Source organism: Cryptotermes secundus, unplaced genomic scaffold (assembly GCF_002891405.2).
Source record: "Cryptotermes secundus unplaced genomic scaffold, Csec_1.0 scaffold2219, whole genome shotgun sequence".
NCBI lineage: Eukaryota > Metazoa > Arthropoda > Insecta > Blattodea > Kalotermitidae > Cryptotermes > Cryptotermes secundus.
In genome coordinates this window covers 1-13,731 of record NW_019728522.1, presented here as the reverse complement: position 1 = coordinate 13,731, position 13,731 = coordinate 1, and the positions used below count along the sequence as shown (strand labels likewise).

Below are 13,731 nucleotides of genomic sequence, written 5' to 3'. Positions count from 1 at the left end.
GGGGGGGGGTTCCTTATATAATATATTAAAATGTATGTGAATGTATATAAAAAGCAGGAACACAATACATAGATTCTGTTTTGCAGAAAACTTTCCATAGCCAAGCTAAAAGATAATATCATTCATAACACATAAGTTCTACAGTGGAACTTACATTTGTAAAGAAAACAATATTTGTAGCTTATAAGGTACCTTACTTTAACCCAGAATGGCTAATGTTGCCATCTGATTACATTTTCCACAATCAAGATATCATTTACGAGTATAACATACAAGTCTTACAGTGAAACTTGTATCTGTAGAGCAAACGAATATCTGCATCTTAAACGGTACCATACCTTAACCCACAATGGCTGATGTTGCCATCTGATTCACTCCACAAGTACCATCACCACGATACACACGATAATAGCCCTGTGACAAGGAATGTATGAACAGTGTATAAGACATTGAGTCAATATATATCTGCAACTTCTTTATTAACCATCACGGTTAATAAAGAAGTTGTATATTGTAACACAACAGGATGCATGAAATTGAAAAATAATATATATCTGGCAATCAATTTTGTTGTTTCTAAGTCATCTCAAGATTTACGAAAAGGATCAATTTTATTTCCAAGTAACACATTTCATAATTAAAAATCCATTAATTTTAAAAGGTCCAAATTTATATGATGTAATTATTATGGTATAAACATATAACTTTAATAACAATAATGCAGGTGTGTATGAGAAGTATTTATCCAAAAACCAAAAATAATCAATTAGAACAAGCAAGCAGACAACTGGAATTCCATGCTCTGTATCCATAAATTTTTCATTCATATACTAAAAACATGCAAGTCATAAATATTTTAAATAACTGCACATTTCATAGAGTGGTAATATCATCCAACTTCTTACAAAACAACTATTCATTATAAAAGTTTAATTAATTCCAATCAGTGTGACTGATGAAGTTTTTTCCTTTTTAAATCTTTTATCCTTTACGTGTTTCGGTCTTATAAACCATCTTCAGAAGGATACCAATACAATTAGAAACCACTATTACAATATGTTTTGTGAATGTCAATATATACATACAATGTTATCATGATACAATGAGTACAAATCTAATGTTTTAACAACTACAGCGGCTTGTGCTAATACGTTAAAATATTTATAAATTACAATTAGTATGTTTAAAATGATTTTGTTAAATTTTTTTTAACCAAGTTGGTTCGTGTCCTTTTTATTTCTTGTCTTTGAAGTAAGCCAAGCGTGTACCACCTTGTGGTTCTGTTGTTTGCAGAAGGGGATTCTTTAGTGTCATCCTGTTGATATTTGAGGCGCGCTGTGTTGTCCAGTCACACTGGATGGAATTAATTAAACTTTTATAATACTGTTAGTGTGACAGACCAGGATGAAACAAATCAACTAGTTCACTTTCACTTGCTGTTATGAAGCATCATTAACCCCCTGAATTCTTCATATGGCATCTACTGGCCCTTGCAGGTACAAATACATAGTACAAGTAACACTTATGCCATCGTTTTCTCACATTTTGATATTATTTGGTATATATGAATAAATGAAATGCATTCTTTGGTTAAAAAAAGAACAAAGACGAGCACAAACCTGCCATCTGCTAATGACAAGATTAAATACAAGCACAATCTACATACAGCCTTCTAATTATGTCAGAAATAAGGTGTGGTATGTTTGGGGAGAGATATTGGCCATGTCTTGGAGACAATGTTAGTCAACAAGTTATTATTACGAAGCATACAATATGGAAAACAAGCACATCTTTACATTGCACAGTACAACCGGGATATTATTTCAAATTGTGTCTTATTTAGATTTTAAAGGAAATATTGTTATATTTGTTATTTGGAGCAAAGTTTTTAGTGCAGGACTGGTATCAGTGATGAGGTGTGCATGGAAGCTCCTCTTAAAAGTTACTTTTTATGAAAACCATGATATATTCAACTGAAAGGAATGTAACAGTAGAATATCTATTACCGAAATTGCCAATTAATTCAATCACCGCAACCAAGGAATGTGTCTGCTAAACCAACATCAGTGTTGGACTATTTCAAATAAAGTGTCTGAAAATGTTAATTTATAATTACGTTTATTAACTTTTCATGTTCTACCTGCTTTGAAAGTTTTTTAGTTTTTAATATAACAGTACAGTATATTACAATAATGTATTTTTGTGTGGATAAGAATTTAACCCAATTATCAAAATTTTCTGTTATCCAAACCACCTATGTCACTAACTAATTCAGATAATAAGTGTTCTACTGTACTTCAATTCCAAAACTGAGGTTTTTAAACATTCTGCTTCCCATTACAATAAAATTTCATCACTGATGTGACCAAAAACGAAACAAAATATGGCAGCATACCTGTTCACCCCAATTCTCACCCCAGCTGTTCTTAATAATCCAAAATGGAAGCACTTTTTGAAACAGTGGGTATGCTGAAAGAAAAATATAATTAAGAGAGATAAAAATATATAGTAATTGGTAGTGTTAAAATCTTACCTGTTCCCCCCAAAATGTACCCCAGCTATTTTTAATAATCCAATAAGGAAGAATCCTATGTCGAATTGAAGTTTCTGCAAAAATAAAACCATACATGTCTGAATACTACGCCTTACTTTCCCTACAGCTACCAGTATTCACACTTCACACAAATTCCATAAGCACTGTCACTTTGCTGTCAAACATAAGCTGTAACAAGTAAAAAATATATGTAAATATACTGTGACATGACACCTGAAAGCAGGAATAGTGGAGCCAGAGTAGGCATTCATTGATGACTTGGTAAACAGATTCCTGTAGCAATGAATTAAGCAAACAACAATCAAGGTACTGTTGAGCTATAACAACGGAAAAGGTGTTTTCTGTTGGATCCACCCCAAGACTACATAACTATTATTTTCTATTTAATATTTATCCTAAATTTCCATATGGTTAAATTATGAACCTTATCATGTACTTTATGGTCATGTTTTATAATTTCCATAAGGGTAAAATTTAACCCAAGTGCCTGTATTGCAGGTGCGCTCTGTACTATTCTGCACCATTCTCAAAAGCTCACCTCCTTCTTTCATTAAGATAGTGACAGCAGGGATAGAAATGATGGGTAGATATGGCTAGAAGCTGTCTACTTAGTTCCTGGGCGCTTCATTTTAAGGAATATACTTCCTGTAACTTAAGATGACACAACCATCCATCCCAGCAACAATATAGGTACAAACAAATTCACAAGCCTACACTATAACAGCTTTCTTGTAATATATGATGGGTATTTCTGCGTTTTCTTCTACTAACCTTGAGCATCTACCTAGTTCTGAGAAGCCATTCCCACCCCTGAGTAAGAGACCAAGTTCCATGCTCATTTAAAACAACAGCAAAGAAAATGACCTTATGTTTTCAAATAGGAGATGAGAAGATGAAGTATTAGTTGAAATATAAGGCACTCCATTCAGACAATTTATTGTACCTATATTACGAACCTAACAGAAAATTAATCTGTAAACCAGCCTACTTACTGTGTACACCAAAACCAACAATCAGAACACCATGATCCAAATCTTCCCCATCACACAGGAATTTCCATGGATGTGATATACCACCCATATAGAACTGTAACAAAACAGCATGAATTCAGATATGAATGAAAACAGATAAGCAATTTACACCTCACAAACACTTCACTTGCAACTTATTAACTCCATTAAAACACTATGGCATGTGAGATTGCATGTTCTCAAGGTGGATGCATCTGAAAGACGTTTACCAACAATGCAGAGAAATGTCCCGCCTCAATCTTCAGAACTGAAAAGAGAAGCAAAGCATGTAAGCCCAAGCAGAACAGCTTACAGAGTTACCCTTCTATGTAGAGGCTAGACACCACCAGGATAGTTTATGGTTTGGGGGGGGCACAGATATTTGCTTAAAAACTTATGTTGAGCCACTAATGACTATTGCTACTGATCACTCTAGAATATTCAGTATAGAATAAGTTTTTTTACTACTTTCAGTTTGTGGTATTAATATTCAGCAACTCCTTTTTTTTTTTCTTTTTTCCAGTTTTGATTTTTTCCCAAAAATCCAGGGGGCAGAGATGTCTGGTGTGTCCCTTCCTATCGGAACCCATGCTCTGCTTCCTACTTGCTTGGCTTACTCTTTGATCCTGAAGTTGGAAGTTCTTCCAACACATGGCTAAACTTCTACCAAAGTGCTAGTGCAATTTTAAGAACACAATATTTCAGGGCACCAAATTAATAGTCCTGCACAGAAAAATCATAAAAATGTTCCAAATAAAATGATATAAGAAACAATTACACTAATTATCACCTGCATAGCATTTGCGTTGATACCAATGGAGATGGGTCCATTTTTATACAGCCACTGGGCCATCTGGGTTTCATTCTTGGTGATATTTAAAGCTCCTTGGATGGTAACTTTTGCATCAGTTTTCTTAAAGTGACATTTTTCATCTTCACCTTCATATGGGTAATCCTTTTCTGTTTCTAAGCCCCCCAATGACTCAATAGCTTTATATGCATTCTCTGGAAGACCTCCGCTGCAACCATCATCCAAAGTGTCACAGTCCACTAGCTCTGCAAAGATCATGTTTACACTCAAGATGACACCTCAGACATTTTAAAAATTGTTAATTCAATGTAATATTATGATGTCAAGGATACTAAAACGAATATCCATTACAGAGACCCCATCAAGAAAATTTCATCTACTGTGAGTACTTAACTCCATGGAGCAGTCATTCTTGAGAAGCTTATAGTCACTGACCTAGTAAAGAAATTGACAGCAATTTTTGGAACATGAAGGTTCACCCTGGGTGAAATTCCCTGTGTTCAACCAATTTCTCTTAAGAATTTTAATACTGTCCTACCTTCTATTACTTGGTCTTCAAAGCTTTCATGTTTCCTGGCCAAAACTCTCCATACACCTCACCTCCCACTTTATTTCTCTTAAGGTCCACTTTAATGTTATACTCCAATTTATGTGTAGGTTCTCCAAGCTGTCTCCTCTCTTTGAATTTTTCAATCAAAACTGTGTATGCATTTCACATCCCTTCCATGCATGCTACATGTATGACCTATCTCATGGCTCTCTCAGTGCCTTACATTTTACATTGACATGATGGTGGTTTGTATATTTTAGCTGGAAAAAAGACTTCTAAGGCTGGGGAGGTGCAGCTACTCCTGCATCTACCCAGGAAGAGGGTTAATCAGCTGCTGTCACATTGGGATGCCTGCCTTAGTAACCATGGGGGCTACTTTTAATGGCCTTTATTCCTTTGGAGAGAGTAATCCCTGAACAGGTTTTGAACAAGCCTTATATGTGCAGAGGTGTGAATAACTTAACTTACCTTGCTCTGAGAGTGAGTACAGTTTTCCCTTCTTAAGTGCCCACTGGCCCTCCACATTTCCAGTCACAGAGAATGCCCAACATGAACCACACAAACCCTGTGTAAAGAAAACAAAACATTATTGATTACTAGTGGAAAAAGCCTGTTGAAGTTCAATGGCACTCATTTATTTTGTATCTTCATTCTCTGCCCCATTATTCCTTCCCTTTATCAATTTCATATCTTTATCTCTTTTCCTCCTTTCTCTATTAAACAGTGGATTAAGTTACATCTATATTCTTTGTATGTCACATTTTTGAACAGCAAGATGCCATCTGTATACGTACACGAAAACTGTGTGTGTCCATGGAGAGTGAGAGGGAATGGAAACTAAGATATTATCCCCTAACAGAGATGTGACAGTTCAGTATTTTTCACTGTCTGCTTACTAAAAAACTTCAGAGAAATAGTAGTAGAAGATAAAAATACCTGATTTTTAACTTCTGTAACAACACTGTAATTTCGCCAATCAAATTCCTTTGGCAACGTAACATCAGGAATTTTAGCTTCCTGCAATGGTATGTGGTTGGAAACTTTCAATTTGCGATTAAGTCCAAGATGGTATTTCTTGAATTCCTTTGCTGGAAAGCAAAGATCAATTACAAAGTAAAATATTCAGAACTTTAAAAATCATTAACAGACCAGTTTTTAAAATTATAAATACCAAGCTTCATATCTGTAGAAGACTAGGGACATACAGCAATATTTGAAAGTGGGCATCATGTTCTCATTTTCTCAATAAGATGACAGTCTGGGCATGGTAATGAAGATGAAATTTATGTCTTTGTCCTGTATCTGGCCATGGTTATCAATGAGCTATTCAAACTTCAGGTACTGATGGGAGAAAAAGTAAGTAAAGCTATCCCTGTAACAGGCCATGGAGGCCCAGAGGGTTGTGAGACATTGAGGGCCCCACATTATCTAGACAATTGGCTCAAAGATGGCGATAAGGTTGTCAGCCTATGGGTGGTGGGACTACTTACAGGACACTGTCATCTTAAAGGACACCTCTTCAAACTGGGACTAAGTGATAGTCCCACTTGTGAGAGGTGTCAAGAAGAAAATGAAACAGCCACACATATCCTGTGTGAATGTGAGGCCTTAGCTTATTTAAGATTATGTCACTTGGGTCAATACTTTATGGAACCAAGTGACTATTTCGACGCCCCCACGTACAAAATCCTGCGCTTCATTTGAAGCACAGGATTGCTGAGGGGATAATCAAAAGGGGAAGCACAACAGACCACTGTAGGTCGCGGTGCAAGGGCCAAGAAGCCTACCCCTCATACATTCATTCATTCAAGATTCTCAGCCTTACGTGCCGGCCATGCTTTACTCCCCAGGAAAACTATTTAATTAATTCCTGGTACTCATTTCTGTTAGAGGCTGAGTTCACCACAGGGCCATAGTGTGGCTGGAAGGATTAGGTCAATTGAAAAAAAATGCAATGACCTCATCGGGACTTGAACCTGTGACCTTCCGGCTTCTAGCATACTGCAGCAACCAATTACGCTACGTGCCCCTACTGATGGGAAAACAAAATGAAAATAAAGAAAGGGTTATGATAAAATATGGATTAAAACACCTGTCATATACAGGTATAAAATGTGAATTCTGATGTCTCTGATACCATGAGACAGTATAACTGTGCACACAGTAGCTTCTAGCAGTTACCGTCAATAATTACTTTTTTTTTTTTCATTTCATGCATCCTGTTGTTATAATATACAATTTCTTTATTAAAATCGTGACAACACAACTATATTAAGGTCAGTGGCAAGTTTGGCACTGCTATGTTTTGGCTACCAAAAGCCATCATCAGGCAAATATATGGCCAACATACACACACACCACTGAACTGCAGTACCAGTAACATTGGATACCGCAGGACAGCCCCCTCCCGGAAATTGTCACATGTTGGGTGTTTGACATGTGACAAATAACTTCACGCCATCTTGGGTATAGCGAATTTATTCCGCTCGCTCTCACAATTACACAATTCACAATTACACAGCTACTTCCATCTGCAGTATCAAAAGTGTATCTTCTGCTGTAGTCACTGCCATGCACTTGATACAACCCGACCCAGTGACTGCTAGATTGAAACTGACTGGTTACTCTCTCTCTAGTAACTGGCTGGCGACTTCACGATCCACACTGTGTCACTCCTAATCACACACTGCTCAGCCAGCTTTTTATACCGTTCCCTGTTGCCTCATGTTACCAGCAGTGTCCCCTTGTTATGTCACTGTGGGGGGAGGGGGACGGAATGTTGACTGGTCTGTTACCGTAGCAGCGTAATGATGGAAGGAGTGAGGGTATGTGACATCACTCACAAGACCGCAGAGTTCATGTGACCCTTACTTCCTGTTGTGTCATCCACGTTACATTATTAATTATATTAAAATACTTGGCGTAAAAGTACAATATATTAGACTATATAAAACGAAAGTTATAGTATAAAACAAGATTAAAATTATTCAAGTGATGCTTTATATCATTGAGTCAGTCNGAATCCAAATGTTCAAAAATGTCAACAAGAAGTCAATCTCATGCTATGCTGACTCACTCCAGACTACTGAAACAATTCTAATGTTCTCTCTCCATCTTTGTCTGCGTTCAAATTTGTCACTATTTAAGGAATTTTCCCACAAAAACTGTCTGTGTGTTTCTTGTTTCTCAGTCTACATGTCCAGCCCATTGTGACTTCAACTATCACAATAATACTCAGAGAAGAGTATGAATCACAGAGTTAAAATGTATATTTAAATTAACACTGTTGCCTATTGCTAGAAAGCAATGGACTGTGGAATGAATACTCAGGAAAAGGGTGCTAGTACTGTTGTGATACAGGTGTATTATATATTAAGAAAATAGATTTTATATTACTATATTAAGGATCTTGGTGGTCTTTTGATCATGTATGTAATTTTAAATGTTATTTTGATATATGGAATGTATTGCTGTACAGTAGTTTTGTTGTATTGAGTATTTAAATTTTGACGATGATGACTATCTGCTTATGTATGCATATTTATATGTTATATTGTATTATTGACTTGTTATATATCTGAGGCAGATGCCTCTATGGATTTTTTGGCACTATAAATAAATGAATGAATTATTGTATCCAATTTTACTAGTACTGCAGTTCAGTGGTGTATATATGTTGGCCATGTATTTGCCTGATGACGGCTTTTGGTAGCCGAAACATGTAGCAGAGCCAAACTTTGCAATGACCTTAATATAGTTGTACTGTGACGGTTTTAATAAAGAAATTCAATAGTTACATTAACAAATGTTTGAGTTCAGGTTCTGATAGCAATGACTATGAAGAGTCATCATGTATTGTGGCAGAAGTTGACTTATAGTGTACTACATGGCACAACATCCCAGAAGATATAGTACTCTGATTAATCTGGCTTTTGACAGGTCATCTGACCATGACCATTGTTCAAGATTGTACACAAAATGCACACAATCCTGGATGAACACAGACTACAGAATATAATTCCAAAGTTTGCAAACTATTCCTACTTTTATAAGAAACACCATCATATAAACATTTATATTTCTTTGCAGGTCAGGTCTCAATTTTCAACATAACAATAGAAAAAAAAAGAATGGAAGTTACGTTATGTTACACAAAAGAAAACCACAATTAATGAAACGAATAATGAATTAAAAAAAAAAAGAATCAGCTGAAATAATTTTAGACTGTGGTTTTATTACACTGCGTAGACTAGAAAGTAGTTAGCAATGTTTGAGAGGAAGCCTACTGCCTTCAGCTCCAGGATAGATCACTGTATGCTCCTCCTTAATTCTGGCAACCACCTATGAAAATGTTAACTACAGTTAAAGATACATATATCTGAAAAGATAAGTATACTGAGGATGAAGAGGGTTTTCCAAGGAAATTCAATTATTAAATATTTTAACATAATGCACAGTCATAAAATACTGAATAGGTGAAGAATGTTTGTAGTACAAATGAATGCAAAATAAGAAAAACAAAGTAAACTGAAATAAATTTATAGTTTAGAAAGTTTGCACAATATCCAACATGTATTTCAGAAGCCATAATTACAGGTCTGTACTAACGTGTAAGATCTGCAAACTGCGTTGCCCCATATATGGCAGTGCCCTGTTCGGTCTTTTGCAAACGTTCAACTTTCTTGATGTTCGCTCGAAAAATGTGAAAACGACGTTTATATTCTGCTTTGTTTCGATAATGTTTGTTGTACTTCTCTAAAAATTCATTAAACAAACCAAGGTGAATGTCATGGCTACCACCACCAATCCATGATCTCTGTGAAGGAAAAGAATAATTGTACATTGAGACTGAAACACTTGGCTGCCAAAAAATATGTACTAAATATTTCTTTTCTTATTCTGTCATAGGGAAATCAATACTTACTTTCTTCAGTCTACTCCTCACAGAATTGCATGAGACACTTTTGACTTCACGCTGTTTAAGCCATGGTCGATCCCATACTTCAACATGACATATCTGATTATTCTAAAAGAGTGAGAAACACAGGAAATACAGTCAACACGAATTACACTAAGCTACTATCCACTTACAGGAGTAACCACTACACAATAAAGACTTAAGAACAACAAGATATTCCTATATAATAAATCCCCCCAACCCCCCAAAAAATTCCCAAAATATTCATATATGTAGATATCATGGTTCACTACTAATCTTTGATAAAAATTTGAAAAGTACTGTCTTCTGGGTTATAATACCATATGGTTGAGACTACCTCATATTTTGGAGTAATAGATCACCTCCATCCTCAGGACCAAAGAGTAAGATATGCAGACTCAGCAGAAGAAGGTGCAAGCTTGCTCTCTCACATTGTCTCTGCACCATATGGAATTATAATAAGGAAGGGCATATTTGTTGTCATGAGAATCTTATCTCCAACACTGCTAATACTCTTTGCTCACAGTTCTAGACTCTTATGTAAAAACCTTTTGGAAATGGATATTATTTCCATCCTCTAGTGGACAGGATGTGAAGAAATCCCACCATACAGTTTCATATATATACAGTAAACCTTTGTTATAACAGAGCTGGATATAACAGACACAATCTGGCTGTGTACAGATGTGAATTTTCTGAGCTATTCAAGCACTAAAAAGGTTTTGTAATTAGGAAACCATTTAAAATAAAAGAACCAAAATATAAAAACCTTTATGTGATCACAATGTTTGTGTGTTTCCATGTTCATTGCGTGTATTGGCTATGTAGCCTATGGTGTACTTCTGTGAATTCCCCTTCGCTCGGTGAGAGCAGACATCGGCGATAACATCCTGTCCCTCCTATTAGTCCATTATAATAAGGGTTCACTGTATAGATAACATTTTGGAGGAAGCTGCGGCTTCAGTCTTCTGGGAAGAACTGAAGACAAAGCACATACAGTAAGCAGTCTGCTTCACACTCTAGCTGCTTTACCCTGAGAAAAAAATCCAACTCAAAAACACAACAAGCAAATTAAGAGCAAGGAGATGTGGAATGAGGCTGTGTCATATAACCAAAACACCAGCATACACATCATCATTACCGAATCATTCTTCAGCTGGCAAGTAGCAATATCTGTATCATGGCCTTTACGACAAGTACTGGATCCCAGTTCCAAAGTTAAACGCACCAATACTCCAGCAACAACCTGGGAAAATATAAATAAGTGCTTAACACATTCACTATCCCTAGTGCAAGAGATGCAAAGGAAATTTAATTTCTACATAGTAATGAGGAGAAAACAAGGTGGGACAGGATTATAAACAAAATTTTTAGAGAAACTGAAATCCAAAATTTGTTAACCTTTAACGGACGGACTTTTAAATTGCCGGGAGCCCTCTGTGGCTGGTGTTTAAATCGCCCTAATTAATCAACATTGCAAACTTTCAGAAAACAATAGCCCTAATTAATCAACATTGCAAACTTTCAGAAAACAATACATATTTTCCGTTCTATGTAACATAGAAATACAAACTAAAAACAACCTTAAAGACAATAAAATTTTCTACATATACACAAAAAATGATATGCAAAGAAATATATGACAGTCTGACAGACTTTTTAACTGATAATTCGTTACTGAAAACCAATCCTTGAATGTGTCACACTTCCTTGAAGGCTCTGGAAGCACTCATATGCAAGCACCGATGAATATTTCCTCATCAGTTCTTGAAACAAAGCTGGGCTATATTTGGCTGACCAGGTCATAAACAGTCATATCTAAAGGTAAATAGTATCGAAACCAGTACCGGGATAAACGATTTCATTGTTCACAGCTAAGGAATGAACCACTGACATGACCTTACGTAGGTTTGTTTTGGTTTCAAACCCATGGTCAAACTGTCAGCATTCCCAAAGAGTGCACACGCGCGGGCGCTCGCACGCACACACACATATAACACTCGGTCAACTCGGGGTGCTGCTTGCGTCATATATATATATATATATAACATTTGGTCATTAAAGGTTAATAGGGTTAGAAGAGTATAGTGGTTTGGCCAAGTAAAGAGAATGGAAAGAAGGGTCTGAAGAAGATAATTAGAATCAAATTCTAAGGAACAATGGCTGCGCCATAGCTCAAGCGCTTAGTCGCTGGCTTCCCACCATGGTGACCTGCGTTTAGTCCTGGGATCAAGTGGGATTTGTGGTGGACAAAGTGGCGCTTGGGCAGGTTTTCTCAGAGTACTTCGGTTTCCCCTGCCAATCTTCATTCCACCAATTGCTCCACAATCACCCTCACCTATCATCTGGGGCCGGTACAATAGGCTAGAAGTTGCCACAGTACAAGGGACTTAGTCCCACCCCACTAGCAATAAAGAAAAAGGGGGCGGGGGGAACAAGACCTTGTGATGGCCCAAGAAAATATGATTTGGTCAGGCACTGGAAGATGTTACTGGCCTGTATAAAATGGAAAAGAAACAGGGGAAACAAACTTACAAGTTTCCATAGCATTATCGGTGTTGTTTACTCACGGTAAATCTAATTACTAGTTAATACTTTTAGAGTCTGGTGATAGTATAAAAACCTATTTTCATTTATTTGAGATACATGTGAGCAGCTGATAGCTCTATACAAGGTTGACATGTTAGGCCCTATAGCACAACACTGCCTCAAAAGGCAGTCAAAGAAGACACAAATTTAAAAAATAAGACTGTTTCACTTCTGTGAATATAAGGATGGCTAGGAAAGCATGTTTATTCAAACAAAGAATAATGTTTCACAAGATATCACAGTCCATAAACATCCAGCAACATGACTTTGAGCAAATTATACTAAATAGGTCACACATGACATTGGTTTGGACAGGCAGGCAAGCATAAAGCTATCCTGGTATGACTATGCTATCACTTATTACCTACTGTCAGAAGAGGAACATTAAATCACTACATCCATCTTAATTAGTTACTATAGGATTCTGACGATGGTGTATAACACACTGATATATTGGGTTTTCGGACTTTATCCATCGTCCTGGTTTTTAAGATAACTAATAAAAACACCGACGTTTCAGAAACTGGATCTGGCGAGCTCTTTCTAACGGACCCAACAGAATAGGTGTTTTCCTTCACCTGAGGACGGAAACAGATCCAGTTTTCGAAACGTCATGTTTTTATTAGTTATCTTAAAAACCAGGACGATGGATAAAGTCCGAAAACCCAATATATCAGTATCCATCTTAATGATTATAAGTCATTTGCTTATATATTCTGAAGGGCTCCACATTAAGAACAAAAGTTAACTTACCTGCTTTTCTGCCTCCACAATCCTAACAACTTTCTGTTTGTAAAGTGCGTTAGATCTTCTGTCAACTTCAGCTAAAGCAGTGCTCGCTATATCTTGAATGTAAGGATCACTGACATCAGCTTCAGTTGGTGCTCCTACCAGAACATCAGTATGCTTTTTTGCTTTATTTGGTGATAATTCCTGAAAAAGGTATGTCACATGAGTTCTTGAAATGAACCAAGAAACAGATTATATGATTATCATATTGAGCACTGTCTGAGAGACATATGATACATAGATCATTTTGGAAACTGGATAAATTTGTGTCACCAAGTGTAACTGGGGAAGGCATCATATTTAGTTAGGCCAGTTATAAAGAGCTATTTGTTGCAACAGGATCATGAGTCATTTATCATATTCTGCAATGTCAAAAACATCAGCTGATAAGATACATATAGCTTATGGCAATAAACACATACTATTTAAAAGAAGAAATACAGCTTTCATGACACACTCATACTGGAGACTACAGTAGAGCACAAATTT

At 36.4% G+C, this 13,731-nt stretch overlaps 1 protein-coding gene across 1 annotated transcript; it reads right to left on the bottom strand.

Annotated features, from left to right (window-relative positions):
* Positions 1-6: 6 nt before the first annotated feature.
* Positions 7-13,418, bottom strand: LOC111865280 (cathepsin L; the record flags this gene model as incomplete). Its single annotated transcript, XM_023853180.2, has 10 exons — positions 7-414; positions 2,396-2,469; positions 3,547-3,640; positions 4,355-4,620; positions 5,394-5,490; positions 5,862-6,013; positions 9,534-9,741; positions 9,850-9,951; positions 11,006-11,110; positions 13,207-13,418. Coding segments are annotated over 10 exons (1,385 nt in total), but the record flags the coding sequence as incomplete, so codon positions are not given.
* Positions 13,419-13,731: the final 313 nt, after the last annotated feature.